The sequence below is a fragment of the Bubalus kerabau genome, chromosome 5 (genome assembly GCF_029407905.1).
Source record: "Bubalus kerabau isolate K-KA32 ecotype Philippines breed swamp buffalo chromosome 5, PCC_UOA_SB_1v2, whole genome shotgun sequence".
Lineage (NCBI taxonomy): Eukaryota > Metazoa > Chordata > Mammalia > Artiodactyla > Bovidae > Bubalus > Bubalus kerabau.
The window spans coordinates 64,411,583-64,437,831 of record NC_073628.1 but is presented as its reverse complement, the minus strand read 5'-3'; the positions used below and the strand labels follow the sequence as shown (position 1 = coordinate 64,437,831).

Sequence of the window (26,249 nt, the reverse complement as noted above, 5' to 3'; positions counted from 1 at the left end):
AGCGATTAAATGTAACATTTATTCCCTAGACTGAAGAATCCTAGGGAGTAAAACTAGATAGGTTTGGGAATAAAATTAGAAGGGAACTGGAAAACTGGATGTTCTGAATTCTGAACTAATCAAAAATAAAATAAATTTGGCCCTGTCTACACCTTGGAATGAATTATACTGAATTGACATTGGATTACTCTCTGGATTGGGAGTAAATTAATGAACCTGTTGGTTCATCATTGCTTAGGTCATATTAGTGGGAAATATTTCAAAGTATATGCTTTGAATGAAGATTGTGTTGATAGTTTCCAACCAAGAGAGTATATAATGTACAATATTAAGAACAATTGCACTATGGTTTACTGCATAGATTATTTGTAAAACACTGTTGTTTACACAGGAGCATGTAAATTTTTGTTTGTTTTGGCTGACTGTATTCTATTTGTCTCCTGTGATTCTAACTCCAAAAGACACAAATAGTTGGTCTAAATATAGGCCCCTGAGGCAAAAACCAGAGCCCATCTGTCGGCCAGCACATTAGGACTTGACCTAGTGGAGTAGGAAAATGGCAACCCACGCCAATATTCTTGCCTGGAAAATTCCATGGACAGAGGAGCCTGGCAGGCTATAGTTCATGGAGTCCCAAAGAGTTGAACGCAATTGAACACACACACACACACACAGATACACACACATACTAGTGTGAACCCATTTTTAAAAAAAAAGGACTAAAGTTATTTATAAATATGGATAGGGTTCATTATCTGTGTAAATTAGGCTTTCTTAGGAATTTCAACAGAGAATACAGTGAAAGCTTTAAACTTTAGATGACAATGCGTGTTTGAGTGCTCAGTCATTTCAGTTGTGTCCAACTCTTTGCGACCCTTTGGGCTGTAGCCCACCAGGCTCTTCTGTCCATGGAATTCTCCAGGCAGGAATACTGGAGTGGGTTGCTGTGCTCTCCTCCAGGGGATCTTCCCAACCCAGGGATCAGACCTGCGTCTCCTGCATTGCAAGCATATTCTTTACAGCTGAACCACTGGGGAAGCCCCTTTGATGACACCAGCAATGGTCAAAGGAGAAAAAAGCAGGTTTACAGGGAGTTCTTCAGCCCAGGTTAAAAGTGATGCACTCGAGGGCTGATTCTCAGCCCTCGTGGTGATTGCAGAGTCACCTAGAAAGATTTTAAGAACTGCCAATGCCCGCCCCCCTTTCCAGAGTTCTTTGGTCTTGGCTGTTACCTACATGTCAGAATATTTTTTAAAAACTCTCCAGTTTTGATGTGCAGCACACATTGAGAATAACTGCACTAAACTCCAATTTCTGCAACAAAACTCCCTAGATCAGTAGGCTTGCATTTGCTTTTAGTTCAGAAAGCCTGCTGGATCAGGGTGAGTTTCAGCTCTTAGGAACAGAAAAGTCCCCAAACCAAAACACAAACACACAATACCTTACCCTCATCTAGAAACCCAGTCAGGCATTTGAAAAGGTGACTGTTCTTATCAGGGACCAGCTCTCTCTACTGGGATCCCTTTCATGAGGCAGAAGGAGAGAACACACAGGGAGGGGGGACCAGCATTTCCACAGACTGAAAAGGGCTGTTTTCCTGCTCTCTGATTCCCTCTCAACTCTGTTTAGGAAATATTGTGGAGAACAAAGTAAAACACTTTCCTTTGTGGCTGAACTCTTCCATCTCAAATATACATAAAATGTTTCTGAATTGCCAAGAGAAATAGAATGTTTGGCATTTTCCAAATTTATTTGAAGAGTCTTTAAAATCTCACTTGACTCTTTCTCTTTCATTCTTTCTCTTTCTCTTCTCTCTCTCCCTCTTTCCATCCCTCCCTCCCTTCTTCCCTCCCTCCATCCCTTTCTCTGTCTCTCTGTCTTTGGAAGGCAGTTTAAATAGGCAGAAATCATTTTGAGAAACACTATAATACACATTTCCATCATGGTTACAAATATACAATAACTATCCCTTTCTTCCTCTTTCCTTTCAGGATAGGAGTTTTACTGGATTTAAACATTTTAAGGTATCAGAAATAAGTTTTATAATTATTCAGGTTATTTTATATGCAGTTATAATTTCATAGGAAGCTATATTAAACTTGCTCCATTTTCATATAACCCCAGGGAAAATTTTGCAGATAGTCCTGGATCACACTGGGCTTTGTTCACTCTTTTTACTGCAGTTTGAACAGAGGGTCCTGGTTAATACATGAAACAGAGATCATGATATACTATTCTAAGGAATTAATTTTCATGTTATGCATCAAAGGAATAATAATGTCCCATGGAGAGGAACTTAAAATACCTCTTCTTTTATAAGATTCAGCCTCATGGTGCTTATTCCAGTGTAAATGTTCCTAACATTATGACAGACATGCAGGATCAATGTATGTTTAAGAAGACTAAAGGCTTGGACTTTCACATTCAAGTCAATTCAGAAACTACCTCATTTAAATAATAGTTATTGACACTAACATGAATGGTTATTGACTTTTTAACAAATGGTGATTTCTGCATCTAATGAATATTTCATTTTTCTATTTATTCTGTTAGTGGGATAAACAGAATAGATTGATTTTTATATGTTAAATTGATCTTAATTTCCTGGAATAAATCAAATTTGGTCATCTTGCCAGTTTTAAATTTGCAGAATCAGTTTGTTAATATTTCTTTAGGATTTTGCACCTGCATTAATGAACAAGTTTGACAAATAAACTTTCCTTCATTTTTAAATTCTTTTTCTCTATTTCCAGCACTACTGAGATATAATTGACAAACAAAATTTATATATATTTAAGGTATACATCTGCTGGTTTGATACACATATACATTTTAAAATAATTACTATAAATAAATAGCACATTAATTTCCTCATATAGTGAACATTTTTTAAAAGCTCAAATTATTCACTTAGCAGAATTCACCTATACAATAGACTGTTATTAGCTATAGTCATTATTAACTATAATCCATCTAATAATGTACATTAGGTTCCCAGAACTTGTTCATCTTGTAACTGAATTTTTTTGTATTGTTTGACCAATATTTCTCCATTACCCCTATCCCCAAGTCCACAGTAACTTCAGTGGTAGAAGTTCAAAAGTTTTAGAATCCACATATTAAGAGTTAACACAGTATATGCTTTCTTTATCTGGCTTACTTCACTTAGAATAATGTCTTCCATGTTCATACATGCTGACACAAATAGCAAGATTTTCTTATTTTCTATGGCTGAATAATATCTCCTATGTGCACAATTTATCCATCACATTTTCCCATATCTTGACTATTTTTAATAATGCTGCAATAAGTATGAGAATGCAGATATCACTTTGAGACAGTGAGTTTATTTCCTTTATATAATTACCAATAAATTACTTGCTAGATCATATGGTAATTCTATTTTTAATACTCTGAGGCACTTTCATTCTATTTTCATAATGGCTGTCTTAGTTTACATTTCCATCAACAATATATTAAGATTCATTTTTTTTTTTCTGCACTCTTACCAACACCTGTTATCTCTTGTATTTTTAAGGACATAACCATCTTAATAGATGTGAGGAGAAATTTCATTGTGGTTTTAATTTACATTTCCTGATGACTAATGATGTTGAGAAACTTTCATCTATCTGTTGCCTATTTGTATGTCTTCTTGAAAAAATGTCCATAGATACTTCGCTAAATTTGAAATAAGGTTTCTTGATTTTTTTGGCTTGTGAGTTGTATGAGATCGTCATATATTTTTCATATTAACCCCTTATGAGATATGAAATTTATAAATGTTTTCTTCAACTCTGAAGGTGGACCCTCCATTTGCTGATCATTTCCTTTGCTGGGCAGAGGTTTTTGGTGAGTTGTAATTCTACTTTTGATTGCTTGTGCTTTTGGTGTTTTACACAAAAATTCATTGCCACACCAATTCTAAGGAAGTTTTTCCTATGTTTTCTTCTTGGAGTTTTATGGTTTTATGTCTTAAATTTAAGTCTTTAACTACTTTTAATTTGATTTTTATATTTGCTGCAAGATAAGGAGTCCGATTTCACTCTTTGGCATATAGTTATCCACTTTTCCAAAAGCTATTTGTTGAAAAGGCTACCTATTCCCTATGTGTTTTCTAGGCATTCTTGTAATAGATTATGTATACATGTATAGATTTATCTCAGGACTCTATTTCTATTCCATTGTGTCAATTTTTAACATGCATACCGTCAGTTCAGTTCAGTTCAGTCACTCAGTAGTGTCCGACTCTTTACGACCCCATGAATGTCAGCACGCCAGGCCTCCCTGTCCATCACCAACTCCTGGAGTTCACTCAAACTCACGTCCATCAAGGTGGTGTTGCCATCCAGCCATCTCATCCTCTGAGGTCATAAGAGTCGGACACGACTGAGTGACTGAACTGAACTGAACACAGTCAAAGGCTTTATACAGTCTTTATTACTATAGTTTTGTGAAATCAGGCAATATGACAGCTCCAGTTTTGTTCATTTTTCTCAACATTGATGTGATTATTCAGGGTTTCTAGTAGTTCCACATAAGTTTTATGATAGTTTTTTTTTTTTTTTTAACCATTCCTGAGGAAAAAATACCATTGGAGTTTTGGTGGTCATTTTATTCATTATGAAATTATCTGTGAGCCTTTATTCAGTTCAGTTCAGTTCAGTCGCTCAGTAGTGTCCGACTCTTTGTGACCCCATGAATCGCAGCACGCCAGGCTTCCCTGTCCATCACCAGCTCCCGGAGTTCACTCAGACTCACGTCCATCAAGTCAGTGATGCCATCCAGCCATCTCATCCTCTGTCGTCCCCTTCTCCTCCTGCCCCCAATCCCTCCCAGCATCAGAGTCTTTTCCAATGAGTCAACTCTTCACATGAGGTGGCCAAAGTACTGGAGTTTCAGCTTTAGCATCATTCTTTCCAAAGAAATCCCAGGGCTGATCTCCTTCAGAATGGACTGGTTGGATCTCCTTGCAGTCCAAGGGACTCTCAAGAGTCTTCTCCAACACCACATTTCAAAAGCATCAATTTTTCGGCGCTCAGCCTTCTTCACAGTCCAACTCTCACATCCATACATAACCACTGGAAAAACCATAGCCTTGACTAGATGAACCTTTGTTGGCAAAGTAATGTCTCTGCTTTTGAATATGCTATCTAGGTTGGTCATAACTTTCCTTCCAAGGAGTAAACGTCTTTTAATTTCATGGCTGCAGTCACCATCTGCAGTGATTTTGGAGCCCCCCAAATAAAGTCTGACACTGTTTCCACTGTTTCCCCATCTATTTCCCGTGAAGTGATGGGACTGATGCCATGCTCGTAATTTTCTGAATGTTGAGTTTTAAGCCAACTTTTTTACTCTCCTCTTTCACTTTCGTCAAGAGGGTTTTTAGTTCCTCTTCACTTTCTGCCATAAGTGTGGTGTCATCTGCGTATCTGAGGTTATTGATATTTCTCCCAGCAGTCTTGATTCCAGCCTGTGCTTCTACCAGCCCAGTGTTTCTCTTGATGTACTCTGCATATAAGTTAAATAAGCAGGGTGACAATATACAACCTTGACGTACTCCTTTTCCTATTATTAGATATCCTATTATTAGATATTAGAGCCTTTATTATTATTTTTTTATGGTATGTTTTTCTTTCTTTCTTTTTTTAAATTTTATTTTATTTTTAAACATTACAAAATTGTATTAGTTTTGCCAAATATCAAAATGAGTCCACCACAGGTATACATGTGTTCCCCATCCTGAACCCTCCTCCCTCCTCCCTCCCCATACCATCCCTCTGGGTCGTCCCAGTGCGATAGCCCCAAGCATCCAGTATTGTTTATTGAACCTGGACTGGCAACTCGTTTCATACATGATATTTTACATGTTTCAATGCCATTCTCCCATTGAGGTATATTCTTTGTATTCCTAATTTATTAACAGTTTTTATCATGGAAGGGTATTGAATTTTTTCAGTTGTTTTCATGCATCTATTGAGAAGGTCACATATTTTAATCCTTTATTTTGTTAGTGTTTTGTATCATATTTATTGATTTGAGTATGTTGAACTATAATTGCATCCCAGGGATAAATCCTACTTGATTGTGGTGTATATTTTAATGTGTTGTTGAATTTGAATTGCTAGTATTTTGTTGAAGATTTTTACATCTATTTTTTTTTTTTAATTGATATTGGCCTGTAATTTTCTTTTCTTATAGTATCTTTGTCTGGCTTTGGTATCAGGGTAATGCTGATCTTTTAAAATAGATTTGAGAGTGCTCCCACCTCTTCAGTGTTTTTATGAGAGTTTGAAAAAGATTGACATTAATTCTTTAAATATTTAGTAGAATTGCCCGAGCTTTGCTGTATTGGGAGACTTGGAGTTAGTGATTTAATTTCCTTACTTGTTATTGGTCTGTTCAGATTTTCTATTTCTTCATGATTCTGTCTTGGTATTTTTTCATCTCAGGAAATGTATTCATCTAGGTTATCCAATTTAATGCATACAGTTGCTCAGAATAGTCTATTATGATCTTTTGTATCTCTGTTGCATCAGTTGTAAGGTTTCATCTTTCATTTGTAATTTCATATTTGAATCCCCTCTGTTTTTCTTGGATCGTCTAGCTAACAGTTTGTTATTTTTCTATATTAAATACAATTATTGAGTTTTATTTCCATTGACTTTCTGGTCACTAGATCATCTATTTCTGCTCAGTTATTTTTTAGTATTTCCTTTCACCTGCTAAATTCTGCACTTAATTTATTCTCTTACCAGTTCCTCAAGATATGAAGTTAGGTTGTTTATTTGAGAATTTTTTCTAACTGTAGTCATTTTTAACTATAAGCTTCTCTTTTAGAATGTTTTGGCTGCATTCCATAAATTTTTACCTGTGTGATTTAATTTTTATCTGTTTCAAGGTACTTTTTGCTTTCTCTTTTATTTCTCCTTTGACTTATTGGTTATTGAATAACATATTTTTTAATTTCAAGATGATGGTTAATTTTTCAAATTTGATTTCTAGTTTCATATTATTATAGTAGTAAAAATGCTTGATATGTTTTTAATCTTCTTTTATTTTTACAACTCTCTTGTGACCCAACATATTATCTATTATGAAAACAGATGATCCTTCCAATGATCCATCCATTGTTAGAAGTGGGAATAGAAATATATTTCTATTTCTGCCTTCAGTTCTGTTAATACTGTTAATATTTAGATAGTCAAATGTTGGATTCAAATATATTTAGGATTGTTATATGCTCTTGATAACCCAATCACTTTAACACTATTTAGCAGACTTCTTTCTCTTCTGACTAATTTTGACTGAATATATATGCATTTTGTTTGATGTAAGTACTGACAATTTGGTTCTCTTTCTGTTAACATTTGCATGAAAATTCTTTTTCCACTCCTTCATTTCAGCTTTTGTGTGGTTAAAGCTAATGTGAATCATGTAAGCAGCACATTGTTGGATCTTATTTGCTGTAAATTCTGTTGTTTTGTTTCTTTTGATTGGAGAATTTAATCCATGTACATTTAAAGTAATTATTGATAGGTAACAATAAACTGTGGAAAATCCTGAAAGAGATGGGAATACCACACCACCTGACCTGCCTCTTGAGAAACCTATATGCAGGTCAGGAAGCAACAGTTAAAACTGGACATGGAACAACAGCTTGGTTCCAAATAGGAAAAGGAGTATGTCAAGGCTGTATATTGTCACCCTGCTTATTTAACTTATATGTAGAGTACATCATGAGAAAAGCTGGGTTGGAAGAAGCACAATCTGGAATCAAGATTGCCAGGAGAAATATCAATAACCTCAGATATGCGGATGACACCACACTTATGGCAGAAAGTGAAGAGGAACTCAAAAGCCTCTTGATGAAAGTGAAAGAGGAGAGTGAAAAAGTTGGCTTAAAGCTCAACACTCAGAAGACTAAGATCATGGCATCTGGTCCCATCACTTCATGGGAAATAGATGGGGAAACAGTGGAAACAGTGTCAGACTTTATTTTTCTGGGCTCCCAAATCACTGCAGGTGGTGACTGCAACCATGAAATTAAAAGACACTCCTTGGAAGAAAAGTTATGACCAACCTAGATAGCATGTTGAAAAGCAGAGACATTACTTTGCCAACAAAGGTCCGTCTAGTCAAGCCTATGGTTTTTCCTGTGGTCATGTATGGATGTGAGAGTTGGACTGTGAAGAAGGCTGAGTGCCAAAGAATTGATGCTTTTGAACTGTGGTGTTGGAGAAGACTCTTGAGAGTCCCTTGGACTGCAAGGAGATCCAACCAGTCCATTCTGAAGGAGATCAGCCCTGGGATTTCTTTGGAAGGAATGATGCTAAAGCTGAAACTCCAGTACTTTGGCCACCTCATGTGAAGAGTTGACTCATTGTAAAAGACCCTGATGCTGGGAGGGATTGGGGGCAGGAGGAGAAGGGGACGGTAGAGGATGAGATGGCTGTATGGCATCACTGACTCGATAGACATGAGTCTGGGTGAACTCCGGAGTTGGTGATGGACAGGGAGGCCTGGCGTGCTGCGATTCATGGGGTTGCAAAGAGTCGGACACTACTGAACAACTGAACCGAACTGAACTGTACTGAAGGACTTATTATTTTCACTTGATTGATTGATTTCTGACATTTTATATTTTCTTTGATCTATTCTTCCTTTATTTGTATTTGTATGCTTTAATTCCTTTCTCATTAATTTTTTGTATCTAATTATAAGTTTTTTCCTTTTTTGTGTGTTTATGATGAAGCTCACATAAAAATCTTAGACCTAGCAGTCTATTTTAAGAGAGCAACAATTTACTTTCAATTGCATTTTAAAGCTCTAGACTTCTCTTCCCCACATATTTTATGCCAATGATGTCATGCTTCACATCTTTTTATATTATGCATCTATTAAAATTTACTGAAGCTATACTTATTTTAATACTCTCACTTTAAACTTATATTCTGGAGTTAAAAGCATACCGTAATTATATTACAACAATCTGACTTTATATATTTACCATTACCAGTGAGTTTTATATTTTCATATATTTTCATATGGTTACTTAGTTTCCTTTACTTTCAATTTAAAAGGCTCCCTTTTTAGCATTTATTTTCTTGTAAGACAGTTAAAGAGTCTGTTTGAAATGCAGGAGTTGCAGGAGATGCGGATTTGATCCCTGAGTAAGGAAGATCCTCTGGAAGAGAGCATGACAGTCCACTCTAGTATGCTTGCCCAGAGAATTACATGGACAAAGAACCCTGGCAGGCTACAGTCCATAGTGTCACAAAGAGTCAGACACAGCTGAAATGACTTAGCATGCAAAATGGTTCTAATAGTGACAAACTTCCCCAGCTTTTCTTTGCCTAGGAACATCTTTACTAAGCCTTCATTTCTAAAGCACATCTTTTTCCAAATACACTGAATATTTTTTGTTGGCAGGTATTTGTTGTTTGTTTTCAAGGATTCAGGCAGACACTGATTTGTCTGGTCCCTTACTGGATGAAACTTCCTGCAGACCTTATTTGATATCAAGGTAATGGTGAGATTTTTTTTTTTAATTCCCTGTAAGTCTCTTGTATTTCTGCATATTTATTACATAAGGCCCAGACTGTCCATTGTTTCAGACAATTTTTCAAATTGTAACTGAAAAGCCTTTGAAAATAGAAATATCGTCTCACTTTGGCACAGGAAGGAGGCTATTGCTGTCCAGTATATACAGATAATGGGACTTCCCTGGTGGCTTAGTGGTAAAGAATCTGCCTGCCAATGCAAGAGACAAGGGTTTGATCCCTGGATCAGTAAGATACCCTGGGGGAGAAAAATGCAACCACCCGAATATTCTTGCCTGGAAGTCCCATGGACCAAGGAGCCTGGTGTGGTACAGTCCATGGGGATACAAAAACAATTGAATAAGAGTTAATGACTAAACAACAACAATAAAGATAATTTCTCCCTCTAAATCAAAGATTAGGCAAACTTCCAAAAGACTTGGATTCCCTAAGCCTGATATTCCTATCCTATAATAAAACTCATTGCATGTACAGATGTCAAACAGCCCTCTTTACGTTACACTGTCATAATGGCCTCAGTTCAGTTCAGTCACTCAGTCATGTCCAACTTTTTGTGACCCCATGGACTGAAGCATGCCAAGCTTCCCTGTCCAGCACCAACTCCCAGGACTGACACATCATGTCCATTGAGTCAGTGATGCTATCCAACTATCTTATCCTCTGTTGCCTCCTTCTCCTCCTACTATCAATCTTTCCCAGTATCAGGATCTTTTCCAATGAGTCAGTTCTTCACATCAGGTGGCCAAAGTATTGGAGCTTCAGCTTCAGCATCAGTCCTTCCAATGAATATCCAGGACTGAGTTCCTTTAGGATTGATTGGTTTGATCTCTTTGCAGTCCAGGGTACTCTCAAGAGTCCTCTCCAACACTGCAATTCAAAACCTTCAATTCTTTGGTGCTCAGGTTTCTTTATAGTCCAACTCTCACACCCATATATGGCTACTGGAAAAACCATAGCTTTGACTAGATGGACCTTTGTTGACAAAGTAATGTCTCTGCTTTTTATATGCTGTCTAGGTTGGTCATAGCTTTTCTTCCAAGGAGCAATTATTTTTTAATTTCATGGCTTCAGTTACCATCTGCAGTGATTTTGGAGCCCAAGAAAATAAAGTCTCACACTGTTTCCATTGTTCCTCCATCTATTTGTCATGAAGTGATGGTTCCAGATGACATGATCTTAGTTTTTTGAATGTTGAGTTTTAAGCCAACTTTTTCACTGGCCTACCTTAAAATATGTATAAAATTAAAATGCATGATAACAGCAAGTAAAAAGTACACAGGATATAAATGGAGTTGTATCTATATGTCTTACAATTTAAAGGAATTTATAAAATGATTTTTTGTGAAGATATATATATATATATAATTTTCTTATATAAAATTATTAATTTTGTAACTCATATAAACACAAAAAGAATTTTAAGTCAATATACAGTTAACAAGAAAACAGAAAGGAAAATGACATAATAAAAATATATCATTTATTCAAAAATGTTTAGAGAGAGAAGTAACAAATAGATGGCAGAATTATTAAACATGTAATAAAATGGCAGACTTAACCAAAACATGATAGTTATATTAAATGTATATGCACTAATATACATAGCTTAAAATCTGTTAGTCTATATCAAGATGGACAAATATTTTCTGCAAAAAGCCAGATAGTATTTTAGACTTCGTTGGCCACATGGTTTTTATCACTACCTGCTCAACTCTGAAGTTAAAGCATGAAAACAGCCACAGACAATACATGACTGTATGAGCATCATTGTGTTTTAATAAAATTGAATTTAAAAAATAATGGCAAGCAAGACTTAGTTGAACATAGTCTGCTGACCTCAGTGAAGAGTTTAATAAGCTGTTTACTAATGACTTCATAATCATTCATAAGAAATACTTTAAATATAAGCATATGAAAGCTTGAAACTTGCAGGATAAAAATGGTAAGTATTAAGCATACAAATGTTTAGCTGTGCTAATAGCATATAAAGGGAATTCCTCCATGGCACTAGCTATGAAGAACCCACCTGCCAATGCAGCAGACATAAGAGACATGAGTTTGATCCCTGGGTCAGGAAGATCCCCTGAAAGAAGGCATGGCAATCACTATAGTATTCTTTCCTAGAGAATCCCATAAACAGAGGAGCCTAGTGGGCTACAGTCCATGGGGTTGCAAAAATCAGACACAATTGAAGTGACTTAGCATGTATGCACATAGCATATAAAGTATGATCACAGATAAAACTCATTACTTGAGATGAAAAACAATCTCACAACTGTTGTTATCAAATATCAGCAAAGATAAAATGCTAAATTGCTATAAACCTAAATATATATCCTGAAAATATTTTGATCAAAGTAATAGGACAAAAATAGGAGAAAGAGACAAATTTAGAAAGTAAGAGATTGATTAAAGTAAGAGGTATATTATTGTTTTGGAAAAAGGCCAAAATTCAATAAATATATGAAAGAATTAGAATACCTGAAAATAATAGAATATATGAAAATAAAAATTGTCTTAAATTACATTTATAGAATACTGTATACAACTACTGTTATCATGAATTTCATTGAGTATATATTTTAAATTTATTAAGACATTATCATTGCTAATAGATATTAGATTTGTTTGGTTAGTCTTTCATTGCTTTCTATTTTTTGTTTCCTGAATACCTATATTCAATCTGTTAATCTATATTAAGATCGACAAATATTTTCTGCAAAAAGCCAGATAGTATTTTAGACTTTGTTGGCCATGTGGTTTTTATCAATACCTGATCAACTCTGAAGTTAAAGCATGAAAACAGCCATAGACAATACATGACTGCATGAGCATCATTGTATTTTAATAAAATTTAATTTAATCTAAATTTAATATAATAAAATTGAATACAAAGTTCAATGTTAGCATGCATCTGCCAAAAGAATGCCTTCATTGCATTCTCCACCACAGTTTTTTTGGTGACAGTCTTTCAGATTTAGTTTATTAGAAAGTTTATTTTTTACCATCATTTTTGAAGGGTAGCAGTTTGTAATACATCAAATTCTTAGTTAGTAGCTACTTTGTTTGGGTACTTTAAAGATATAATTCCATGTTCTTTGTGACTCAATTTTCTCTTAAGAAGCCAGATGTAAATGTTATGTCTGTTTCCTTTAAAGAAATATGTTTCCTGCTCACCTATTTGTATGCTTTTAAGGTTTCTACTTTATCTTTGTTTGTCAGTGTTTTATGATTTGCCCCCATGTTGTTTGATTTGTATTCATCATGAATTTGGTTCACAGAACTTCTTAAAACCATGTCTTTGTGTCTTTTAACAAATACAGTTTTGGTTATCTTGGGAAATAATTTTAATATATTAGAACTTTGTCACCATGTTCCATATATATTTTTATTTCATTTTTTTCCAGTCATCTTTCTCTGCTTATACAAATCAGCATATTTTCTACTGTGGTATTTTTCAGTTCACTGCTTTTTTTTTTCAACTGTATCTCATCTAATATTAAATCTATCCAATTTGTTCTTTCTGTTATTGTTTGGGTTCTTAAATTGCCATTTGAGAATGTTATATATGTTCCAAGCATCTCATGCTCTCCAGGTTGCTGTTTAAATTTGTTGATCACAGAGATTGAGCTTGTTTAAATGCAAGTTTGAGTTTTAATTGTTTTATAATTTCTTTGTATGCCTGTGTTACAGCCTTTGGGAGTTCCAAGTGAAAACCCAAGCTGTTTTTTTCAGTGATTCTCCTTCTTGCTGGTGTTTGAACTGCAGTTTTGTCTGCCCATCCTCATGTGCATGTCTAAATCTTTATCCAGCATCATAGCCTCTCCTAGTTTCTTCTCATATCCTCAGCTTTAGCTTTACAACTGTACAATGCCACATTGTTTCCCCTTCTCTCTAAGGTCCAGGCATCCCCATTCCTTATACTTTACTGGCACTTTGACACTTTCATATAGATTTTATTTTCCAGTTGTGTCTACTTTTTCTAGGTGCTCACAGTGGGAGTATATTCATATCAAGCTTATTCATCTTCCCCCAAAACAGAATACTCCTAACTCAGGGTTTTGGTGCTGACTTTACTGAGATGGGAAAAAAATAGAAAACTCTTAGTTTGATGTTTATAGTTAATTCCATCTTGAGCAAAATAAAGGTGAGGCACTAGTGGGATACAATAACAGAAGTTTCCAGATGGAAGATGTTGTTGTTCAGTCATTCAGTCATGTCTGACCGTTTGTGACCCTATGGACTACAGCACACCAGGATTTCCTGTCCTTCACAATCTCCAGAAGCTTGCTCAAACTCATTTCCATTGAATCGGTGATATCATCCAACAGTCTCATCCTCTATCACCTGCTTCTCCTCCTGCCTTCAGTCTCTACCAGCATTAGGGTCTTTTCCAGTGAGTTGGCTCTTTCCATCAGGTGGCCAAATAGTGGACCTTCAACATCAGTCCTTCCAATGAATATTCAGGGTTGATTTCCTTTAGGATTGACTGGTTTGATCACCTTATGGTCCAAGGGACTCTCAAAAGTATTCTCCACTACCACAGTCCAAAAGCATCAGTTCTTCAGCACTCAGCCTTTTTTAATGAACTCGCACATCCATACATGACTACTGGGAAAACCATAGATTTGACTGTTAAGAGGGTAACGGCAGGAAGGCTAGGGATCTCCAAATAAAGGAAATAGACTGCAAAGTGTCAGACATTTTTTATCTTTCTTAAACAGCAGGAGGAAACAAACTACAAGTGTCAGATTTTTTTTTCCCTTCTCTTAAATGAAGTGAGCGAAAGTTGCTCAGTCTTGTTCAATTCTTTGCGACCCCATGGACTCCAGAACCCCAGTCTCCCACATTGCAGGCGGATTCTTTACCAGCTGAACCACAAGGGAAGCCCAAGAACACTGGAGTGGGTAGCATATCCCTTCTCCAGAGGATCTTCCCTACTCAGGAATCAAACCAGGATCTCCTGCATTGTAGCCGGATTCTCTACCAACTGAGCTATCAGCAAAGATGTCCATTCTTTATACAAATTTAAATGGAGGTTTCTCTTAAAATTCTGTGTTGCCATGATGACACCTGGTTCCACCTGAACTTTCCTTAAACCTTGAGCTACACAATGTGTTTTTCTTATGGAAATGTTTTTTTTTTTTTTATTAAGCTATGCTAATGAACTAAGTACTTACCCCTAGACTCTGTCTTTCTTCAAGTCCATTCCACTTAAGACTCAGAACCAGAACTGTTAAGGGCTCAACAAACCAGTATGGTTTTCTCATATATTGTTCTCCTAATCTATGTTAATGACACTATATATTTACTTGGAAACCTGCCTTTCTTCAAGATTTATGTTAATTGATTTATGGTCCAGGATGACTCACTCTGTGCCAATGTTATCTCAAATGCATGTTGTGGGTAAGGGGCCTGGTGCCAGTCTCTGAGTTTTGAGACATTCCCTTTCTCTAATTAGCAGCCTGCTAAAGCTAGTGGAGGTGATGGAATTCCAGTTGAGCTATTTCAAATCCTAAAAGATGATGCTGTGGAATTGCTGCACTCAATATGCCAGCACATTTGGAAAACTCAGCAGTGGCCACAGGACTGGAAAAGGTCAGTTTTTATTCCAATCTCAAAGAAAGGAAATGCCAAAGAATGCTCAAACTACCGCACAATTGAACTCATCTCACATGCAAGCAAAGTAATGCTCAAAATTCTCCAAGCCAGGCTTCAGCAATATGTGAACCATGAACTTCCACTTGTTCAAGCTGGTTTTAGAAAAGGTAGAGGAACCAGAGATCAAATTGCCAACATCCTCTGGATCATCGAAAAAGCAAGAGAGTTCCAGAAAAACATCTATTTCTGCTTTATTGACTATGCCAAAGCCTTTGACTGTGTGGATCACAATAAACTGTGGAAAATTCTGAAAGAGATGGGAATACCAGACCACTTGACCTGCCTCTTGAGAAACCTGTATGAAGGTCAGGAAGCAATAGTTAGAACTGAGCATGGAACAACAGACTGGTTCCAAATAGGAAAAGGAGTACATCAAGGCTGCATATTTTCACCCTGCTTATTTAACTTGTAAGCAGAGTACATCATGAGAAATGCTGGACTGGAAGAAGCTCAAGCTGGAATCAAGATTGCCGGGAGAAATATCAATAACTTCAGATATGCAGATGACACCACACTTATGGCAGAAAGTGAAGCAATTTTGAGAACTAAAGAAACTTAAAAATTTACCACTTTAAAAACACCAAGTAAAACTATACAGAATACAACTGGCATTATTTCAAATGCATAAATGAATTTGTTGGAATATAAAAAATTCCTAGAGGCTAGAAAGAGCAAAGGACTGAAAACAAGACTTTAAGTTGAAACAGAAATCCCTGTTATCCATTTCTGTAATAAAAGACTTGCATTTTTAACACTGAATAATACTATTACAAAATATAATACATGTTAGACAATTCTTGAAAATAAAATTATATACAAAATGTATTAGGTTGAGTAAAAACAGAATGAAATGTTTCAAAGTGCTTTAGACAGAAGACTAAAAATAATGAGCTAAACTTAGATATAGAAAGTAAGAAAAAGATAAACAGAATAAGTCAAAGGAGTAAGAAGAGGAAAAGATAAAGTTCAAAGAAAAATTAATAAATTAATAGAAATGACATAGCTAAAAATTAGCTCTTTTAAAAGATGAATGCAAACTTCTCAGTTTTGGCAAAACAATTAAATAAAAGCAAATGATGAGTGAGAGGGAAGAAAAAACCACTTAAAAAATACAGCATGTGAACTATTTACTGGATTTGGCATGTTGATTATTAAATAATTTCTCAACTTTAATTTTATCATAGAAAGAAAGAAAGTGAAGTTGTTCAGTCATGTCTGACTTTGCAACCCCATGGCCTGTAGCCCACCAGGCTCCTCCATCCATGGTATTTTCCAGGCAAGAGTACTGGAATGGGTTGCCATTTCCTTCTCCAGGGGATCTTCCAGACCTAGGGATTGAACACAGTTCTCCCTCATTGCAGGCAGAATTTATCAAATTTTATCATAAGCTGCTAATTAACTTGGAATATTTCAAAAGCAATAGAAAACCTGAATAAACTTGCATTGACTAGAAAACTGGGTTCAGTTATAAAACTATCCACAAATATAAAATGAGAAAACAAAGCATTCAACAATGAAAATCAGATAGTAATTTCATAGGAGGCTTTATCAAACATTCTAAGGCCATATTATTTTGAACCTGTACACACCCTAAGATGATAGATATTAATTTTTTTATGATTATATAAGCTAGATTGCAAAACTACCTACTCAAATTACATCCACTTTTTCCTTACTAGCAGTTATGTGAATATGCAAAATGAAAAATAAACTCTAACCCATCAAAGTATGAAATAAAGTATATATTGATCAAATTTGGTTCTTACAAGGAATAAAAGACTGTTTTGACACTTAAAAAAATCTGTCAGTGTAATTTACCACATTAACATAATAAGCAGGAAAAAATGATAAATGATTCATATCAATAGACATAAAAAGGACCTCAATAAAATTAAAAAGTCATATGTAATTTAAAATATTTGATCAAGTGAGTTAATTTCTAATTTTAATGAGAAATATTGATCAAAAGTCTATACAAACTATATATGTTATGATCAAATATTAAAAACACTTCCTTTAAAAAAATAAGATAGTTAAATTAGCACTTTTATTCACTATTGCCCTACCAGTTCTCCAAATACTGTAAAACAAAGAAAACACAAATTAATAAGGAGGGAGCAAGACAATCATTATTTCCAGGTGATCTGTCTAACAAACACATGAATAGATGCTCAACATACCTCATTATCAAAGAAATGCAAATCAAAACCACAATGAGGTACCATCTCACACTAGTCTGAATGGCTGCTATCAAAATGTCTACAAACAATAAATGCTGGAGAGGGTGCTGAAAAAGGGAACCCTCTTACACTGCTGGTGGGAATGCAAACTAGTACAGCCACTATGGAGAACAGTGTGGAGATTCCTTAAAAACTGGAAATAGAACTGCCCTAAAACCCAGCAATCCCACTGCTGGGCATACACACCAAGGAAACCAGAATTGAAAGAGACACATGTACCCAAGTGTTCACAACAGCACTGTTTACAATAGCTAGGACATGGAAGCAACCTAGATGTCCATTGGCAGACAAATGGATAAGAAAGCTGTGGTACATATGCACAATGGAATATTACTCAGCTATTAAAAAAAACTCATTTGAATCAGTTCTAATGAGGTGGATGAAACTGGAGCCTATTAAACAGAGTGAAGTAAGTCAGGAAAAAAAAAACAAACTAATATAGTATATTAATGCATATATATGGAATTTAGAAAGATGCTAATGTGACCCTATATGCGAGACAGCAAAAGAGACACAGATATAAACAGACTTTTGGACTCTGTGGGAGAAGGCAAGAGCGGGATGATATGAGAGAATAGCATAGAAACATGAATATTACCATATGTGAAATAGATCGCCAGTCCCGGTTCGATGCATGAAACAGGGCACGCAAAGCCAGTGCACTGGGACAACATGGGGAGGGATGTGGGAGAGGGGTTCAGGATGGGAGACACATGGGCACCCGTGGCTGATTCATGTCAATGTATGGGAAAAACCACTATAATATTGTAAAGTAATTAGCCTCCCATTAAAAATAATTAATTAATTAAAAAAAAGCATGAGATAATAATGACAAAATTTTGGGATCTCTCTGAACATAAGATTACATAAAATATACTTCCTTGTGATATATATTGCTACTGCCGCTAAGTCACTTCAGTCGTTTCTGACTCTGTGCAACCCCACACACGGCAGCCCACCAGGCTCCCCTGTCCCTGGGATTCTTCAGGCAAGAACACTGGAGTGGGTTTCCTTCTCCAATGCATAAAAGTGAAAGTGAAGTCCCTCAGTCGTGTTCGACTCCTAGCGACCCCATGGAGCAGCCTACCAGGCTCCTCCGTCCATGGGATTTTGCAGGCAAGAGTACTGGAGTGGGGTGCCATTGCCTTCTCCGTTTGATACACTAATATCACCCAATTATGGAAATAGGCGTATATTAAATATTTATAATAGCAGCATTAACAACCATTGTAGCAGCCTAGTGGAGCAGAGACCAGAACCTGCCCCCTGACTGGAGGGTGCAGCAAACTGAGCCCTCCTGATTGTCCCAGTAAACATGCTGAGCGGACGTTCTTGGGCAGGACGTGCTCTCTTGCTCCGCTTTACTACCTTGCACCTGCCTCCCTCCCCATAGAAAGAACGCAAAATGTTCCTGATCAACAGCAGAGCCTTAACTACTGATCAAACTCCCCAGTCTAGATATTTCCTAGTGATCTCATGTTTTTATTCTGCCAATAAAAGCGTGAGCTGAAAGGAGCCATTTTGTCATCCTGGCATGGAGAGCAGGAAGGCCCCCAGATGCTCCGCTTGGCAAATTATATGTGTCTGTCTTTTCATTACGTGCTGGCCCCATTTCAGGTCTTTCTCACCCGCTGTGTTGGACGTGACAAACAATGATAAAAATTAAGTCCATCAGAATATAGTTTCATAGGCATAATTGTAAAGAATCGGGAACCTCTAGATTGCCTAATGAACATATGGAAACTTGAAAAATAACCAAGTTAGCATTTCAGATCATGGTGAATATTCAATAAATAATTTGGCACAACTGACTGTATTCCTAGCAATTTAACAGCATATAAAAATTAGTCTAGAATTAAATTCTTAAATATAAAATATCCATATGTATAATATTTATGTTTTATAATATATATTATAAATTATATATATATAAATTACATGTGCAAATATATTTATATAATTATAAATGACATGTGCAAATATATTTATAGTTCCCCTGGAAAGAAAATTTTCTCCAATGGCACATGAATTGTAAACAACAAGAAAATGATTGATACATTTTATTACATTTGTATTAAAGTTATAAAAACAGTCCTGAGGGATATGAAAATGCCAGTTTCAGTCTTGGAAAAGTCATTGGACACATATACATATTAATGTTTAGAATTCAAATGTGTAAGGAGAGTCCAATTAAAGTATCATTCTTTTAGTCAGCTATTGCTGAGGAACAAAAACCCTCCAATAAAGAAGCATACAAAAACAAAATGAAAAATGTCTCTGAATGATCTCTGCTGTTATACACTGGCTCTCTAGAGGTGAATTCTGGTAAATTATTTAATTGGCAGCTACTCAGCAACCATTTTATCCACCCTTCTTCTTGACCCCTATCCAGCAAAGTATTTGGGTTCCCCGAATATCCTGTGAGGAACCCGAATTCTATTTTTGGTACAGTTAGCACATATAAACAGAATTATATATTGTGGTGGCAAGGACATACATTTCATTCCCACCATAATTGATTAACTAAAATATACAATTGAACAAGAAGAACGTCTTGTCCTTTGTGCCTTCTCCCTCATGAATAACATGAATAACACAGTGGTATTTTTAGTGCCTCATGTACCCGCCATGAATTCTGGCTTTAAAAATAGATGCAGAGTATAATGCCATTTGGGGTCTATTGTTCCTAAAGAATCCACCTGCCAATGCAGGAGATGTAGGAGATGCGGGTTCGATCCCTGGGTTGGGAGGGTCCCCTGGATGAGGAAATGGTGATCAACTGCAGTATGCTGGCCTGGAAAATTCCATGGACAGTGGAGCCTTGTGGACTGCAATGCATGGGGTTAGAAAGAGTCAGGCGGGATTGAGTGAGCACCCATGCACACACAACATTATTGGGGAAACAAAGATTAAATTTAAAATGTTGAATACTGTGAGAGTAATGAAATTTAAGGACATTCTTAAATTTAAGATAAAGATGGAAACATTTCTGCAATCTCTCAAAGTCCATTTAATAAAAAATAAATATAGCACTAAGTTTTGGAAATCAACTGCTATTGATTTTCATCAGTATTCAACATGAGTTTACACTGAAGAAAGCTGTAGTCTAGAATGGCATTGCAAGTTGATATATGTGAAGATTACACAGATTTTTGATGTATAACACAATTGTGATAAGTATTATGCTATAATTTGTGGCCTTTAGGCTTAATGGATATTATAACAATAGAGATAGCAATAAAAGCTTACAACCACCCAGGAAAAAAAGGAAAAAAAGTTTTAAATGGGAAAATACATAAAAGGTAATTGTGGGAAATAATATCAGCAATTCAAAACCTCAGAATTTTCTGAGGAAGTAGATTGAGCAGAAAAAGATTTCAATCTAAAATTTGAGCATTTATTTTGTCTAAGGACTATGCTGCTGCTGCTACGTTGCTGCAGTTGTGTCCGACTCTGTGAGACCCCATAGACGGCAGCCCACCAGGCCCCGCCGTCCCTGGGATTCTCCAGGCATGAACACTGGAGTGGGTTGCCATTTCCTCCTCCAATGCATGAAAGTGAAAAGTGAAAGTGAAGTCTCTCAGTTGTGTCCGACTCTTAGCGATCCCATGGACTACAGCCTACCAGGCTCCTCCGTCCATGGGATTTTCCAGGCAAGAGTACTGGAGTGGGGTGCCATTGCCTTCTCCCAAAAGCACACATGTGTGTGTTAGTCACTCAGTCATGTCTGACTCCTTGTGATCCCATGGACTCTAGCCTGCCAGGTTACTCCATGGGATTTTACAGGCAAGAATTCTGGAGTGGATTGCCATTTCCTTCTCCAAAAGCACACATAAATGTATAGAAATGAAAATATCATCTTTAAAATATAAAGATCTGAGAACTATCTATGAAATAAAATAAGATTTTTTTAAAAGTTCTCAAATACACAATCTGCATGATCAGAAGATAAGTATAACAAACAGTTGTAAACATTGAGACTAAAAATATTGTGTTCTGGGGTTTATACTAAATACTAAAATCATCTTTGTGCATGTATGCTTGCAAACATTGAGCCCAAAATAGAATGCTCTTTCACAGGCAAGTGTAATACTATTCAAATACTTGTTTAAAGAAAACACTTAAGTGATTTTTAACAGCCTTTTAAAAGATAGTTAAAAAAATAATATTCTCAGGATGTCAAGAGTTCTACAGTGGATGTTCTAAAAACCAATATGTTACTTATCTTATATATTATTCTAACAAACCAAAAAAGTAGTTATTTTCTCTATAAGTTTAAAAAACCAGCACAAGTCAGGTTAAAAATAAGTATGTGAAGTGAAAGTGCTCAGTCATGTCCGACTCTTTGTGACCCCATGGACTATACTGTCCGGGGAATTTTCCAGACCAGAATACTGGAGTGGGTAGCCTTTCCCTTCTCCAGGGGATCTTTCCAACCCAGGGATTGACCAGTTGAACCACAAGGGAGGCCCAAGAATACTGGAGTGGGTAGCCTATCCCTTAGCCAGAGGTTCTTCCTGACCCAGGAATCGAACTGAGGTCTCCTGCTTTACAGGCAGATTCTTTACCAACTGACCTATTAGAGAAGCCCTATAAATAAGTATACAGTATATAAAATACAAACACAAAAATGTTCATTTACAGTACCTCACCCAAAATTTGTAGTAAATATAGTGAATTCAGTAACTTACTAATGATATGAAAACTGAAGTGGCCAAATAAAGTCAGTTTTGGCATAGGAACTTGATATTGTGTTCAACACCTTATGTCACAGTATAAAAACAATTAAATGATACACAGAGAAAATAAATTTCATAAAACCCATATACTCCAAGTTGAAAATACATTTAAAGCTGGAAAGAAAATGATTCTTTTTAATACGAAAAGAAATAGTATCTACTTTAAAACATATATGGTGAAGTTTAAAGAAAACGTGAGGTAGCCCCATTGTTTTAAACAATGATTTAAAATGTTACTCTGCATGCATGCTTATATTTGCTTCAATTGTGTCCGACTTTTCCAACACTATGGACTGTAGCCCGCTAGGCTCCTCTGTTCTTGGGATTCTCCAGGCAAGAATACTGGAGTGGATTGCCATGTCGTCCTCCAGGGGATCTTCCCAACACAGGGATCAAACCTGCATCTCTTACGTCTTCTGCACTGGTCGTTGGGGTCTTTACCACTAGTGCTACCCGGGAAGCCCAAATGTTACACTACAAATGTTTTAATTCTTTTCTTTTCTTTTTATTTCCAACTCCTCTTGCTCTTTGCTGTTATTTCATCCACAGTCTCTCCCTGGGCAACTCATGCTCATAACTTGATGTATGTCCTTTCAAACAATCTTAAACTGAATATGTATATGGATCTAGCTCAACCTCTGTGTTTATCTCTATGTCAAAATTACCGATCTAAATACTTGTCTAGATAACCATCTTAAAAGAGACAGAAACCATGCTCACTATTTTCACAGAGAGAAATTTAGTATCAATAATTGTCAACTAGATATATAGAATTAGGAAGTTAATACAAAAACTTGCAATAGAAAGAGAATATTAGTATATCACAGAGGTTGCAGCCACAGAAAACAGCCAGCACCCTCCTAAAACATGAAAAATGGTGCAACTAGTAAAGTACGAGTCCTTGGCAGAGGAATTCAAATGGAAGGGATTTTTTGCCAAGATAAAATTACCTTTAAATTACCTAGAGGAAGAGCTACTGGGCATCCAGGACTGTCCAGATTTGCCCATTCTTACTCATCCTATTCCAAATGAATGATATTCTTTAATATAAAAAAAAAGTCATAAAGGATATAAGAAAAAAAAAAGCATAAATTACAATGTTACCTTGGGTGGAAATGATCTTTGTATCACAAACCAGGCATATAGTTATGTGAAAAAGCAGATGCGAAATCAGCAGACACCTTCTCTATTAAAATGAAGCATTGTTAGGATATAGAAACACGGAAACCTGTAATAGCATTTTGTCTTTCTAATCCAGTTTCTAAGACTAGCATAGACTTTTCTTGTTATGGTGAAAAATAATATAAACATTTTTTATGTTTTTAAGTACTATGTATAAATTACTTGTCAGCCAACTATTTTCTTCAAACTTTGACAGAACAAATGATTCCTAGGTTGCATACACTAAGCATAATATTGTGTTTAAAAATGATCAGAATAATCCAAAAATGGCAATTTTATAGGATGGAAGCATTAGAAGAAATTTAAATTGTTTTTTTTTTATTTTTATAATCAATCTATTATTTTTAAATGTGGCCAGCACAAATTGGAATGGGACTCATTCCTCTGAAGACTGTTCCTGTTTCCACCCACTCCAGCCATATGGAGAAGCATATGACTGTAATCGCCTTCAAGTCCTTTCTTAAGTGTCGCCTTATCAGAGAAGTCTTCCCTGACCTGGGAATTGGACATATTGGACATGATATCTCTCCTTTGTTATGGCTTTATGGTTGTTATGGCTTTATCTTTTGTGCTATCATAACCTGATACATTAATATATTTGTTTATTGTCTTTGTGTCCCATCAGATTATAAATTATAGTAGGAATTATGTGAGTTTTATTAGCTATCATATGTCAGATGAGTAGAACAGAGCAATGGATGCAATAGGAACTCAACATTTTTGAATGATTAAATAAATGTAAAAATTGAATACTTATTGATCACATTTTACCTTGGGAGAGGTCTCTTGACTCTTTCAAAGTACTTTTCCAAGGGTTTTACTCTTCCTGTTAAGTAAAGAAGGCTATTTTGTCTTGTGATGGCAACAGTATGAGACATTAAGCTACTGACAGTTGGCAGCTCTTTGAAATATTATGGTAGAGGATGGTCTAAAATAATGAGACTGACATAAGGAAAAAACAAAGATAATCTAAGAGATAGCCCACATAAGAACAGAGCTGCTTATTCCAGTCATACTTAAATTTGAGCTGCGTGTGCCCTTGCCATGGTTTATTTATACGAGCAATATATTCTTCTTTTGCCTACATTTGTAACATTTGGGTTTCTGTCACTATCTAATAATATATTCCTGACCAATGCTATTAGAAGTATATAATATGCTATAAGGATATAAAACTATAAGGCTTTGAATAATTCTTAGTAGATTTGAAAAGCAAAATTTAAAAGCCCACCGGGCTCCTCTGTCCAGGTGATTCTCTGTTAGCAAGAATACTAACTGGGTTGCCATGCCCTCCTCCAGGGTATCTTCCAAACCCAAAGATTGAACCAATGTCTCTTTACATCTCCTGCAATCACAGATGAGTTCCTTACTACTAATGCCACCTGGGAAACCCTATAAAATTAAGTAAAATGTATAATTAATGAAACCTATTGGACTGAAGAAATGAGGAAGACAGTTGAATTTATGAGAGACAAAATTATGGTACTCTGATGTTTGATTTTATTATCAACTTCTAGCTCCTCATTATTAGAGAAAATGTGTAACTCCAAAACAACTTTGGCTAAGGTCTTGTAAATATCTCAATCCTTTCCAAACTTGCTCATGCAAAGTACACAGGAAGAACTAAACAAATGTTATTTATTGTTATCAACCACAGTATTTTCATTGTTTATCAATATATTTTCTTCAAATATAGCATGTGATTGTTGAATACTTATTTATTTTATTAAAAATACTGCTGCTTTTCTATTTTCTTTGCAAAATATCAGCTGTTAGTGTTATTTTTTAGGAGAAATATCTGTGTAATGGTACTTCTCTCTCTCCCTACTTCAATTTGTAATTAGAATACAAAAAAAATGGAGGGCATGCACTCTCTCTACTAGATATAAAAAGAAGAGCATTTTAAATCCTTTATAGCAAATAATCTTTGCCTCATAAAATTAGAAGTGAAAAGAGCCTCTTCATTGATCAGCACCAGTGTATTTTGTTGGACCATTAAATATACCAATTATCAGCAATAAATGCAGAGATTTCCTGATTACACATTTAATGCTAACTACAATTTACTCTCAAAACATCTCTCATAATTAAACTAATAATCTTTCTAATCATAAGAATTTGATTTACCTTTGTAACTTTGAGATATATGTAGAGCATGGCACACAGTAGGCATTTGGGAAATATTTCTCATGACTATCTTTGGACTGAATTGATCATTAACAAACTAGAAATTTTCCTAAACTTTTTACAAAAAAAGTATTTATATTTGGTTATACTGGGTCTGGAGAAGGCAATGGCACCCCACTCCAGTACTCTTGCCTGGAAAATCCCATGGACGGAGGAACCTGGTAGGCAGCAGTCCATGGGGTCGCTAAGAGTCGGACACGACTGAGAGACTTCACTTTCACTTTTTACTTTCATGCATTGGAGGAGGAAATGGCAACCCACTCCAGTGTTCTTGCCTGGAGAATCCCAGGGACGGGGGAGCCTGGTGGGCTGCCGTCTATGGGGTCGCACAGAGTTGGACAGGACTGAAGCAACTTAGCAGCAGCTTCAGCAGCATTCTGCATATAAGTTAAATAAGCAGGGTGACAATATACAGCCTTGATGTACTCCTTTCCTGATTTGCAACCAGTCTGTTTCATGTCCAGTTCTAACTGTTGCTTCTTTACTGGCATACAGATCTCTCAAGAGGCAGGTCAGGTGATCTGGTATTCCCATCTCTTTCAGAACTTTCCATAGTTTGTTTTGATCCACATAGTCAAAGGTTTGGCATAGTCAATAAAGTAGAAATAGATATTTTTCTGGAACTCTTGCTTTTTTGATGTTTGCAATTTGATCTCTGGTTCCTCTGCCTTTTCTAA

General features: G+C 35.9%; 1 protein-coding gene across 10 annotated transcripts in view; it reads left to right on the top strand.

Moving 5' to 3' along the window:
• LOC129652815 (craniofacial development protein 2-like) overlaps positions 1–26,249 on the top strand; it is a 641,831-nt gene that overhangs the window by 599,724 nt on the left and 15,858 nt on the right. For 2 of the 10 annotated variants that reach the window (XR_008714789.1, XR_008714787.1), the window contains exons 4-6: positions 3,804–3,852; positions 9,433–9,526; positions 23,744–25,814. Coding sequence is in view for 2 of the 10 variants with exons in the window: in XM_055581827.1 (XP_055437802.1) it covers positions 3,804–3,852; positions 9,433–9,526 (143 nt within the window). In the remaining 8 variants the exon portion in view is untranslated. Of the gene's footprint in view, positions 1–3,803; positions 3,853–9,432; positions 9,527–23,743; positions 25,815–26,249 lie in introns of those variants that run through there. The other 8 variants (XM_055581827.1, XM_055581828.1, XR_008714759.1 and 5 more) reach the window with 7 other exon arrangements.